General features: G+C 36.5%; 4 protein-coding genes across 5 annotated transcripts in view; 3 read left to right on the top strand and 1 right to left on the bottom strand.

The window, feature by feature from the left end:
• Positions 1 to 2324: 2324 nt before the first annotated feature.
• On the top strand, positions 2325 to 3152 carry LOC136040000 (putative ankyrin repeat protein RF_0381). Its single transcript, XM_065724065.1, has one exon. The coding sequence runs from the start codon at positions 2325 to 2327 to the stop codon at positions 3150 to 3152; it is 828 nt and encodes a 275-aa protein (XP_065580137.1).
• A 4795-nt stretch (positions 3153 to 7947) lies between these two features.
• LOC136039999 (26S proteasome non-ATPase regulatory subunit 10-like) lies at positions 7948 to 8574 on the top strand. Its single transcript, XM_065724064.1, has one exon. The coding sequence runs from the start codon at positions 7948 to 7950 to the stop codon at positions 8572 to 8574; it is 627 nt and encodes a 208-aa protein (XP_065580136.1).
• Positions 8575 to 8736: 162 nt separating this feature from the next.
• LOC136039998 (26S proteasome non-ATPase regulatory subunit 10-like) lies at positions 8737 to 9159 on the top strand. Its single transcript, XM_065724063.1, has one exon. It carries the CDS (start codon positions 8737 to 8739, stop codon positions 9157 to 9159), a length of 423 nt encoding a protein of 140 aa, XP_065580135.1.
• A 1033-nt stretch (positions 9160 to 10192) lies between these two features.
• Positions 10193 to 13242, bottom strand: part of LOC136039800 (uncharacterized) — a 48627-nt gene continuing 45577 nt past the window's right edge. For both annotated transcript variants that reach the window (XR_010620558.1, XR_010620559.1), the window contains one exon: positions 10193 to 10407. The gene's annotated coding sequence lies outside the window, so the exon portion shown is untranslated. The remainder of the gene's footprint in view (positions 10408 to 13242) is intronic.

The raw sequence follows: 13242 nt of genomic DNA, 5'->3' as shown, positions 1-13242 counted from the left end.
ACATCAAAGTCATTATCTAGCGTTTTTCCTTTAAACGGATGAGACTTCAACTGAATATGCAAATCAGGCTTGAACTGAACAAAAACCACTACAAAGAAGAGTTTGGGTTTTGCCGCCTTTCATTCGGTCATTGTAGACTACTTTAAAAAATAAAAAACAAATTACAGTAAAATCAAATTTTTAATAGATGAGTTTTCAGCAATTCATATCATTCTATATCAAATATTCAGTTTTTCCGAGACTTTCAAAGGCCAATTAGATCTTTCTGAGTCTGTTCGAGAAAAATCTTGCTTCGGTACAAATAAGAGTTGGATACTGCTGCCTTCCCTAACTGCATAAGTCTTAAGCCTACGATGTCATAGGTGTTTCACTGAAAACGAATGAAAAGCTGTTTTTTTTTTGTCCGAATCTAAGGCATCTATAGTGGCACCCTTTGAAACTAGTAGTTGAAAAATCTCCAAATTGCCTATTCAAGAAACAAATGTAAGACAGTCGTATTGTCAGAATTTAAGACATCTATAGTAGCATCTTTTGACACTAGTAGTTGACAAATCTACAAATTGCCCTTTCAAGAAACAAATGTAAGACTGTCAAGAATCCGCTCAGTCACACAGGCATAGTCAGAGAGAGAGAGAGAGAGAGAAAAAAAAGAGAGTAAGAGAGAGAGAGAGAGAGAGAGAGAGAGAGAGAGAGAGACCTACAAACAAACAGAGTCAAACACACAAACTCACAAAGACAGACATAGAAATATGTGAAAGAGACAACCAGACATTCGCTCAGACATACAGGCACAGTCAAACAGTTCGTGGTAACGTACCCGGCTCAATAGTACCCAAAACTCTAAATACAAAATTTTCATACAAATAGTAACATCAAAAGAATCACATTTTAAGGCTGATTTTAAATATATAAGTTTCGATAGTTTTGTCTTACCCATCAAAAGTTACGATCCTGACACAATTTGCCTTATTTTAGAAAATAGGGGGGAAAATCTCCTTAAAGTCATAGAATCTTAACAAAAATCAAACCATCAGATTCAACGTATCAGAGAAGCCTACTCCACAAGTTTCAAGCTCCTATCTACAAGAATGTGGAATTTTGTTGTTTTTGTTTTTGCCAGAAGACGGATCACAGATGCGTGTTTATTTGTTTGTTTGTTGTTTTTTTTTTTGTTTTTTTTTTCCACAGGGATGATCATGTCGACCCAGTGGTTCTAGAATGTCATGAGAGGACTCATTCTAACGGAAATTAAAAGTTCTAGTGCTCGCTTTAAGTGACCTAAAAATTGGAGGGCATCTAGGTCCCCTCCAACGCACATGTTTTCCCCAAAGTCACCGGATCAAAATTTTGAGATAGCCATTCTGTTTAGCATAGTCGAAAATCAAATAACTCTGTCAGGGATGACTTCACCTCCCAAAGTGCCGGAGGGAGGGGCTTCAATTTAAAAACTTTGATTATTGTTTACATACAGTAATGGTTATTATGAAGTGTAAAAACACTCCGTAAAAGTCAAAGATTTTTAATGAAAATCATACCATCAGATTTAGCGTGCCAGAGAACCAAACTATAGAGGTTTCAAGGTCCTACCTGTAAAAATGTGGAAGAAAGTTAACGGATGCGTGTTAATTTGTTTTTGTTTTTTTTTCCAGGGCTGTTTTACAGAAAACGACCCCAAGACATTTCTAATAGCACCCATTGAAACTAGTATTAGAAAAATCTCAAAATTGTCTTTCCATGCAGCTAAACGTGAGACTCTTAAGCATGTGAACCATCAATGACGTCAAACATAAACAAAAGAACTAGTTATTTTGAACTTCCTTTTTGTATTATCATTGTGACGTCATTTCCTATGATGTCCTGAGCTAATATAAAAATATGCTTTAAAACAAGTCATCTCAGTATCGAAAGCTAATTTTCACTGGATAATGGTAGAGAGTTATCTGATTGCTCATTTTAAAGGAAATTGGTTTATTTAGAAACCTTTCATAATTAACAAAAATAAATTAAAAAATATTTGAATCAAAATATGAAAACTACATGAAAATCACAAAAATTGGTTTTATATTAAAGAACGAACTATAGCCAATAGTAATGTCAGATCGAGACACAATGAAGCTGATTTTCGTAAGAAATATCGAAGAATATGGAAAGGAGTCTCTTTTGTCCGATTTGTTTAAATGAACTGATTTGTTAAATCATTAAGTAATGATTAAGTAATGATTAAGTAATCATTAAGTAATGTCAGATCGAGTCACAATGAAGCTGATTTTCGTAAGAAATATCGAAGAATATGGAAAGGAGTCTCTTTGGTCCGATTTGTTTAAATGAATAAGGATCCTCTTTGGACATCAGAATGTAAGCATGTATTTTGTGGCTATTGCATTAAGAAATGGCTACAAGTAAAAACTTCATGTCCAATGGATCGAAATCCTATAGTTATCAAAGATTTGTCACCGTTATATTCATATAATGACGAGAGACCAACATCACCGATTATTGAAAATCTCTTAGAATGCAACGGAATTTATTTTCACCCCAGTAGAATTTGGAACAGGGGCTTCCCCTCTGGAAAACCAGCAAAATGTACAGCCTTGCATTGTGCTGCTAGAAAAGGCAATTTGGATATTTGTAAACTACTAGTTTCAAAGGGTGCCACTGTAGATGTCTTAGATTCGGACAATAGAACAGCCTTACATGATGCTGTGATTAAAGTTTCAATACACGCGAAAAAGGATAAAATACGCGTGATTGAATATCTATTAGAAAAAGGGGCCGACCCAAATTCAAAGGATCATAAGTGCAATACAGTCTTACATATTGCTGCTTCAATAGGCAATTTGGATGTCTGTAAACTACTAGTTTCAAAGGGTGCCACTGTAGATGCCTTAAATTCGTACAATAGGACAGCCTTATTTTACGCTGCTTCAAAAGGCAATCTGGATATTTGTAAACTACTAGTTTCAAAGGGTGCCACTGTAGATGTCTTAGATTCGGACAATAGAACAGCCTTACATGATGCTGTGATTAAAGTTTCAATACACGCGAAAAAGGATAAAATACGCGTGATTGAATATCTATTAGAAAAAGGGGGCCGACCCCAAATTCAAAGGATCATAAGTGCAATACAGTCTTACATATTGCTGCTTCAATAGGCAATTTGGATGTCTGTAAACTAATAGTTTCAAAGGGTGCCACTGTAGATGCCTTAAATTCGTACAATAGGACAGCCTTATTTTACGCTGCTTCAAAAGGCAATCTGGATATTTGTAAACTACTAGTTTCAAAGGGTGCCACTGTAGATGCCTTAGATTCGTACAATAGGACAGCCTTATTTTACGCTGCTTCAAAAGGCAATCTGGATATTTGTAAACTACTAGTTTCAAAGGGTGCCACTGTAGATGTCTTAGATTCGGACAATAGAACAGCCTTACATGATGCTGTGATTAAAGTTTCAATACACGCGAAAAAGGATAAAATACGCGTGATTGAATATCTATTAGAAAAAGGGGGCCGACCCAAATTCAAAGGATCATAAGTGCAATACAGTCTTACATATTGCTGCTTCAATAGGCAATTTGGATGTCTGTAAAACTACTAGTTTCAAAGGGTGCCACTGTAGATGCCTTAAATTCGTACAATAGGACAGCCCTTATTTTACGCTGCTTCAAAAGGCAATCTGGATATTTGTAAACTACTAGTTTCAAAGGGTGTCACTGTAGATGTCTTAGATTCGGACAATAGAACAGCCTTACATGATGCTGTGATTAAAGTTTCAATACACGCGAAAAAGGATAAAATACGCGTGATTGAATATCTATTAGAAAAAGGGCCCGACCCAAATTCAAAGGATCATAAGTGCAATACAGTCTTACATATTGCTGCTTCAATAGGCAATTTGGATGTCTGTAAACTACTAGTTTCAAAGGGTGCCACTGTAGATGCCTTAAATTCGTACAATAGGACAGCCTTATTTTACGCTGCTTCAAAAGGCAATCTGGATATTTGTAAACTACTAGTTTCAAAGGGTGCCACTGTAGATGCCTTAGATTCGTATAATATGACAGCTCAACATTTTGCTGCTTCGGAAGGCAATTCGGATATTTGTCAACCACTGGTTTCAAAAGGTGAGCTCATTTTAAGCAGCCTCATTTTAAGCAGCGAAAATGGATCAAATACACGTGATTGAATATCTATTAGAGAAAGGGCCCATATTAGAGATTCGGATAATAACACAAACTTACATATTGCTGCTTCAAAAGGCAATTTGGAGATTTGTCAACTATTAGTTTCAAAAGGTGTCACTCTGGATGCCTTAGATTCGGACAATATGACAGCCTTATCTTACGCAGTGAAAATGGATCAAATACACGTTATTTAATATCTGTTAGAGAAAGGGGCCAACCCAAATGCAAAGAATCATAAGTGTGTAAGTAACAATCTTGTTTTGAGCAGTGGCAATGAATTAAATACTTGTGATTTCAATGGTTCCTTCCCACCTTTAAAAGCCTGGTTTTCAAGTTTTCCCAAGGATTGAAATTACGGCGAGGCTCAATTTCATGTTTGAAGAACAGTTTTGTATGAATCTTCATGCTTCAAAAATTCGTATAAAAATAAAGGGGCTCTGAAAACACATTGGCTGGATAACTTTTACACACCACTTTGATTTTAAGTTACATTTTCTGTCCCTTCCCTTACAAGAAATAAGAATTCAATATTCGCTTGTGAGCAGCTAACAACAGGCGTTTGAAGAGGAAAGAACTTTACAAAGGTAAAATATTTTAGGTAAAATTTAATAATAAAATAAATTGTGACATCAGTGCTATTAATGACGAGATATTTGAAACCTAGGAATAAATAGCTTACAAAGGATAATTAAAAGTTATAATTATCGATTCGAAAGATACAAGCATCTTTCGAAAAATTACCTGTCTGGGGTATATTATCCGGGTGGCAGCGATAGCAAGCAACCTATTAAGAGACAATCAAGGCCCAAAGTGAAAAATAAAATAACCCACAACTCCTAAGAATAGAGTCAGATCAAGCGAGAAGTATACTATTAAAACCACTTTGCTCAAAACTCCAATATAGGAGTTTTATCGATTCTTGGCTTGAGCCACAAGGAAATTATAATGCCTTGAAAATCAAGAAAAGTGGCAGTAACCACGATATTCTGCATATGCGACATCTTTTTTTTCCTCCTCAGGTCGCTGGGCACTGGAAAATCATTGATAGTTGAATAAATGGCTTATTTAAAATTGCCGCTTCAGAAGGCAATTGGGAGATTTGGCAACTGCTAGTTTCAAAAGGTGGCACTATAGATGTGTTCAACCCAATTCAAAGGATAAAAAGGGCGAAACAGTCTTACAGTTTATCGCTTGGAAAGGCAATATAGAAAATATTGATACCAAATTTTTTTTTCTTATAATCATTAGTATAGGCTAGAGTTCGTTTTTTATTAAAAATTAAATAAAAAGAACAAGTTTTTTTAAATGCAAGTTCGAGTGTTCAACAGCATCTCTCAGTCTAGAAAGTATCATATTACTGAGTTATTTGCTACCTACATAAACCAGACTAATGCCTCAACAACACCCACTCAGACAGACATGCAGAGTAAGAGGGACAAGTAAACAACCGTTCAGACAAACGGGCACAGTGAAAGAAATAGAAAAAAAAACACCTACAAACACACAGAGTCAGATACACAAACACGCAAAGACAGACACGGACAAATGCAAATACCCGCTCAGACATACAGAGATAGTGAGAGAGACAAGCAAAAAGCCGTTCAGTCATACAGGCTTAGTGAGAGAGAGAGAGAAAAAAAAGAGAAAGGGAGAGAGAGACCAAACAAACAGAGTCAAACACACAAGCTCACAAAGAAAGACACAGAAATATGCAAACACCAACTCAGACACAAGCAATGTGAAAGAGACAAGCAGACATTCGCTCAGACATACAGGCACAGTCAAACAGTTCTTGGTAACGTACCCAGCTCAATAGTACCCAAAACTCTAAAAAGGAAATTTTGATACAAATAGTAACATCAAAAGAATCACATTTTATGGCAAATTTTAAATATATAAGTTTCATCAAGTTTTGTCTTACCCATAAAAAGTTACGAGCCTGAGACAATTTGCCTTATTTTAGAAAATAGGGGAAAAAATTTCCAAAAAGTCATAGAATCTTAACAAAAATCACACCATCAGATTCAACGTATCAGAGAAGCCTGCTGTACAAGTTTCAAGCTCCTATCTACAAGAATGTGGAATTTCATTGTTTTTGTTTTTGCCAGAAGACGGATCACGGATGCGTGTTTATTTGTTTGTTTTTTTTTGTGTGTGTTTTTTTCCACAGGGATGATCGTATCGACCCAGTGGTTCTAAAATGTCATGAGAGGACTCATTCTAACGGAATTAAAAGTTCTAGTGCTCGTTTTAGGTGACCAAAAAAATGGAGGGCATCTAGGTCCCCTCCAACGCACATGTTTTCCCCAAAGTCACCGGATCAAAATTTTGAGATAGCCATTCTGTTTAGCATAGTCGAAAATCAAATAGCTATGTCAGAGATGACTTCACCTCCCAAAGTCCCCGGGGGAGGGGCTTCAATTTAAAAACTTTGATTATTGTTTACATACAGTAATGGTTATTATGAAGTGCACAGACGTATTCAGGGAAATTTTTCGCGCTGGGGTTGGAGTGGAACGGGGTGAGGGTGGCTACGTGGGAGGATCTTTCAGTGGAAAAATTTATCAGGAGGGAAGATCATTTCCATGAAGGGGGCGAAGCATAATTTTTTATCATTATTTTCATAAAACAACAATGAGAAAATAAATGAAAAAAATTCAACCGGAAGTAATGAGCAGCATTTAAATTTTAAACGAGCAGAAAATTCTAAGTATATAAGGGAGTTCGTCCCCTCCACAATACCTTTTCCTGAGAAACTTTACCTTATTTACAATAAAAGGAGAAAAACACTCCGTAAAAGTCAAAGATTTTTATTGAAAATCACACCATCGGATTTAGCGTGCCAGAGAACCGAACTATAGAGGTTTCAAGGTCCTACCTGTAAAAATGGGGAATTTGTATTTTATTTCAGAAGAAAGATCACAAATGCGTGTTAATTTGTTTTTTTCCAGGGCTGTTTGAAATAAAACGACCCCAAGACATTTCTAATAGCACCCATTGAAACTAGTATTAGAAAAATCTCAAAATTGCCTTTCCATGCAGCTAAACGTGAGACTGTTATTTACTCATGATGCTTTGCATTTGGGTTTGCCCCAAGGTGATGTATAATATGAATTATGCCATTTAGTATGGGTTAAAACCATCAATGACGTCAAACAAAAACAAAAAAATAGTTATTTTGAACTTCCTTTTTGCATTATCATTGTAACGTCATTTCCTATGATGTTCTGTGCTGATATAAAAATATGCTTTAAAACAAGTCATCTCAGTATCGAAAGCTAATTTTCACTGGGTAATGGTATAGAGCTATCTGATGGCTCATTTTAAATGAAATTGGTTTATTTAGAAACCTTTCATAATTAACAAAAATAAATTAAAAAATAGAATCATTTTTTTTAACAAAAACTGCATTTTTCTCTAGCTCTGTAGTTACAAATGTTATTAACATCTGCTTGCCTTATGGAACCAAACTTGGTTTGGCTTCCACTCCTAAAGTGCTTATCTCTATAACATGGTGCTTTATTTCCGTAGGAAAAAAATTCATTTTTTTTATTTTAGTTCTTAGTTTAAGATCACCAAATTTATTACTTAAATTTTAAAAATATTTATGGTGTCTGAGGAAAAATTTTAATTTTTGAATCAAAATATGAAAACTACATGAAAATCACAAAAATTGGTTTTATATTAAAGAACGAACTATAGCCAATAGTAATGTCAGATCGAGACACAATAAAGCTGATTTTCGTAAGAAATATCGAAGAATATGGAAAGGAGTCTCTTTTGTCCGATTTGTTTAAATGAACTGAAGGATCCTCTTCGGACATCAGAATGTAAGCATGTATTTTGTGGCTATTGCATTAAGAAATGGCTACAAGTAAAAACCTCATGTCCAATGGATCGAAATCCTATAGTTATCAAAGATTTGTCACCGTTATATTCATATAATGACGAGAGACCAACATCACCGATTATTGAAAATCTCTTAGAATGCAACGGAATTTATTTTCACCCCAATAGAATTTGGAACATGGTCTTCTTCTCTGGAAAACCAGCAAAATGTACACCCTTGCATTGTGCTGCTAGAAAAGGCAATTTGGAAATTTGCAAACTACTAGTTTCAAAAGTTGCCACTGTAGATGTCTTAGATTCGGACAATAGAACAGCCTTAGTTGATGCTGTGATTAAGAATCAAATACACGTGATTGAATATTTATTAGAGAGAGGGGCCAACCCAAATGCAAAGAATCATAAGTGCGTAACAGCCTTACATTTTGCTGCTTCGGAAGGCAATTTGAAGATTTGTCAAATACTAGTTTCAAAGGGTGCCACTGTAGATGCCTTAGATTCGGACAATATGACAGCCTTATTTTACGCAGCCCAAATTTATTAAACACACGTGATTGAATATCTATTAGAGAAAGGGGCCGACCCAAATGCAAAGAATCATAAGTGCGTAACAGCCTTACATTTTGCTGCTTCGGAAGGCAATTTGAAGATTTGTCAAATACTAGTTTCAAAGGGTGCCACTGTAGATGCCTTAGATTCGGACAATATGACAGCCTTATTTTACGCAGCCAAAATGAATCAAACACACGTGATTGAATATGTATTAGAGAAAGGGGCCGACCCAAATTCAAAGAATCATAAGTGCAATACAGTCTTACATATTGCTGCTTCAAAAAGCAATTTGGATATTTGTAAACTACTAGTTTCAAAGGGTGCCACTGTAGATGCCTTAGATTCGGACAATATGACAGCCTTTGTTTACGCAGCCCAAATGAATCAAACACACGTGATTGAATATCTATTAGAGAAAGGGGCCGACCCAAATGCAAAGAATCATAAGTGCGTAACAGCCTTACATTTTGCTGCTTGGAAAGGTAACTTGGAGATTTGTCAACTACTAGTTTCAAAGGGTGCCACTGTAGATGCCTTAGATTTGGACAATATGACAGCTTTACATTTTGCTGCTTAGGAAGGCAGTTTGAAGATTTGTCAACTACTAGTTTCAAAAGGTGCCACTGTAGATGTCATAGATTCGGACAATAGAACAGCCTTACATATTGCTGCTTCAAAAGGCAATTTGGAAATTTGCAAACTACTAGTTTCAAAGGGTGCCACTGTAGATGTCTTAGATTCGTACAATAGAACAGCCTTATTTTACGCAGCCCAAATGAATCAAACACACGTAATTGAATATCTATTAGAGAAAGGGGCCGACCCAAATTCAAAGAATCATAAGTGCGTAACAGCCTTACATTTTGCTGCTTGGAAAGGTAACTTGGAGATTTGTCAACTACTAGTTTCAAAGGGTGCCGCTATAGATGCCGTAGATTCGAACAATGTGACAGCATTATTTTACGCAGCCCAAATGAATCAAACACACGTGGTTAAATATCTAGTAGAGAAACAGGTGGTCGGCCTATTTCTCACAAGGAAATTATATTGGCCAGATTTATTGCTTTTTCGATAATATAAAACCTCAAAGCCCAAGGCAAAAGGGCTACCAGTTACGTATGTTTTTTGTGAGGACAGAACTGTTTGAAGTGGATTTTACGGGAAAGGAGATTTTTGTCTTACGTGGTCGAATTCTCCTCCAAGAAGTTTATTGTCACGGGACGAATTTTGTCATGAAAATGAAGCCTGATTTACCCTTATTATTTGTAATAACTAATCAAAAATTAAATAAAAAAAAGTTTTTGGACGAATAGAAATTATTCTGTATGTGAAGGAGTTAATGCTTAATGTATTTTTCTCTTCATTAAAGTTTGACCTTTTGTCTCAGTTTTTTAATAGTGACACCTACATACATTTTCCGATGAAAATGCCCCAAAAACCTATCTCATAAAATTAAAGGAGGCCAAACACCTCCCCATTCTCATCTGAAGCCCCTGAACTAAACTCCGAACCCGTGTGCATAATGCACTATAGTACACAAGTCCACAAATCAAAACCAGTGTTGAGTGTCACACAATATGTTTAACCTTAATAATAGACGAAGACGAATGTACATATTTCAAATAGTTATTTATTTTCCTTAGTATAAATAATGTGAATAGAAATGTATTTTTCTTATATATATGCATAATATAACAAAAATTTATAAACGATGTATGTTCTTGTCAATAACTAAATGTGTTCGTCAGTATTTGATTTTTGATCTGTCAACTCTGACCCAACCAAGGCACCAAGGAACCGGACTCCTGACTCCAGCTTATTGAACCTGTAATAATAAACATTCGTCATTTTATTCTTCAAAGCTATTAATTTTTGTTGACTAGAAAAATTAAAAATAATCAAGGAGGCACACTCGTGCCTCTATAAAGAGGCGACACACGACAATGTTAAGCGATCTTCGGTTCCAGTGGTCGTAGAGGGATGGGGAGGGATGTATTTCGTAGCCCGAGCTCCAACTAAGAAACCTGCAAAATTTCATCCCCCTCCAACTTTTCCTTCATGGGGAAAATCTGGCCGAAAGTTTCGACCCGTCAACCCCAGCCCCCTTTTAACGTTGTCCGATCGGGCTGAAATTCACAAGTTAAGGTCCCCTAGGGCCCAGGAGCTTATCCGCGAAATTTCAGCTCGATCCGATAACTCCTTCCCTGTTTTCCAGAAACCACGCATAGCCACTTAAAATTCATTTTCTTTTTTTTTCTCGACGCCTACAGGTCACAGCCGACATCGGATCTGGGTGTACGAAGACTCATTCGATGCGGAATTCTCCGAGTAAGTGCCCTTAAAAGTCTCGTGGGAAAATCTTAACCCCCCAAAGTTTCGACCCCCACACCGCACCCCCCCTTTTAACGTTGTCTGATCGGGCTGAAATTCACAATTTAAGGTCCCCTAAGGCCCAGGAGCTTATCCGCGAAATTTCAGCTCGATCCGATAACTCCTTCCCTGTTTTCCAGAAACCACGCATTAGCTACTTAATTAACGCATTTCTCTCCATAAGAGTAATTTGAAATTTTTAAAATTTATTGAGAAGTTATATTTACACACATGCAGTGATTAGCTCAGTCGGTAGAGCGTGGGACTTTTAATCCTCTGGTCAAGGGTTCAAGTCCCTTACGGGCGGTTTTTTTTCACAACATCAAAAAAATTTTGATAACACCTGGACAGCTTATCAATAGAGAGATAACAGAATATTAGCTTCTTATGAGCAAACGAAACATTTCGGTCATTCTATCTATTTTTTTTTTCTATTTTATACAATGATTTAAAAGCGGGGGGGGCGGCGGCCACCCAAGTTCCTCTCCTAATTCCTGTACGAGGAGTACAGGAATTATTAAATTACATCCTCCATGGATTGTAGAAAAACGTACAGAAATAATATGAAAAAAACTTCGTTTTCTTAAAGAGTTAAAGAGGCTGCGTCCCAAAGTCGAACCTTAAAACGTACAGGAATTAGAAGAGGCAGTTGGGGGGCTGCCGCCCCCCAAACCCCCAGCTTTTAAAGACTCTTTTGTACAGGTTTTTTGTTCATTCTATCTATTTTTTTTTTCTATTTTATACAATGATTTAAAAGCGGGGGGGGCGGCGGCCACCCAAGTTCCTCTCCTAATTCCTGTACGAGGAGTACAGGAATTATTAAATTACATCCACCATGGATTGTAGAAAAACGTACAGAAATAATATGAAAAAAACTTCGTTTTCTTAAAGAGTTAAAGAGGCTGCGTCCCAAAGTCGAACCTTAAAACGTACAGGAATTAGAAGAGGCAGTTGGGGGGCTGCCGCCCCCCAAACCCCCAGCTTTTAAAGACTCTTTTGTACAGGTTTTTTGTTTTTTCGCTAACCCCCCGCTCTTGGCTTCGGAAAGGCCCTCTTTTAATTAACAAAAAATTGAAATGAATGAATAATGGAATAACTTCGAAAAATGTTAAACACAAGAGGACAGGAGAACCATTGCGCCGAAACTAGTAATTAGTAACAATGAAGTCCCCCCACACAAAAATGATATTGAACCTTGTATGAACCAAGTTAAATTTAAACAGTTGAGAAACAGTGTTTATGTTCAATGTTCGCAGATAAACCCCGTGGAATCTGATTTACTGAGTTTATGTGCCTGGAATTGCCACCTAACCACGTGTTATGAGGATGTGTTGCAATTTCTCTCGGATTCTCAAGGTAAAGTTAGTTTTATTGGTATTTGCGAAAGTTTTTTGAGTCAGGAACACTCTGTCTCATTGTATTCTTTTCCAGATTATAATTTGGAGATTAAAAACCGGACGTCACTTTATAGAGGGCGAATTGCGTGTTTGATTTCTAAGTCGTTGACATACCATGTTAGAAATGATATTGATGTTTGGATAGAGGGTAAATTCGAAAGTTTTAGCCTGGAATTAGATATGGGAAGTAGTAAATTTTTAATTAGTGTTGGGTATAAGCCACCAAGTGCTAGCTGGGAAGAATTTGAACGTGGGTTAGATCAGCTTGCTTGTGAGGTGTCTCGGACAGGTTTAGATTTTATTTGTATGGGTGATTTCAACTTTGATCTGCTTACATTGAATGGAGCGAATTTTGATTTTCTTAATTTGATGGTTGCTCATGATCTTTTCCCCATAGTAAATATTCCAACACGTGTTACGAGTCATTCAGCCACTCTTATTGATAATATTTTTGTTGGTTCTAAGTATCTGGACCGTAGTTATAACGATGTGGTTCTATACCCTTGTTCGGACCATTTCCCAGTTGTTGGAGCGGTACCTTGTGGTCGAATAAAAAGAAATAAAATAAAAAAAGTAATGACTAGGTCATTGAAAAAGGTGAATTTACAAAGGTTTGGTGAAGAGTTGAGTACCATTGATTTTGGTGAGATTATGGTTATGAAAGATAACGCTTCTGGTGCATTTGATCGTATAATGGGGGTCGTACAACCAATTTATGATAAGACTTGCCCAGTGAAATTCTTGAAACCCCGTAAGCATGAACCCAGGAAGCCCTGGATAACTATTGAAATTCTTAAAGTGTCAGATTTGAGAAATCAAGCGTATGTTGAATATTTAAATAGTGGATGTGCCATTAAACTGGAAAAATTCTAAATAATACGCAACAAAGTAAA

Source organism: Artemia franciscana, chromosome 20 (genome assembly GCF_032884065.1).
Source record: "Artemia franciscana chromosome 20, ASM3288406v1, whole genome shotgun sequence".
NCBI lineage: Eukaryota > Metazoa > Arthropoda > Branchiopoda > Anostraca > Artemiidae > Artemia > Artemia franciscana.
Note: the sequence above shows the minus strand (reverse complement) of the source record. Positions and strands in the feature narration are given on the sequence as shown.

What these genes read in the sequence shown, in the direction of transcription:
- LOC136039999 (XM_065724064.1), top strand. Translation starts at nt 7,948, where the DNA reads ATGGAAAGGAGTCTCTTTTGTCCGATTTGTTTAAATGAACTGAAGGAT.
- LOC136040000 (XM_065724065.1), top strand. Translation starts at nt 2,325, where the DNA reads ATGAATAAGGATCCTCTTTGGACATCAGAATGTAAGCATGTATTTTGT.
- LOC136039998 (XM_065724063.1), top strand. Translation starts at nt 8,737, where the DNA reads ATGACAGCCTTATTTTACGCAGCCAAAATGAATCAAACACACGTGATT.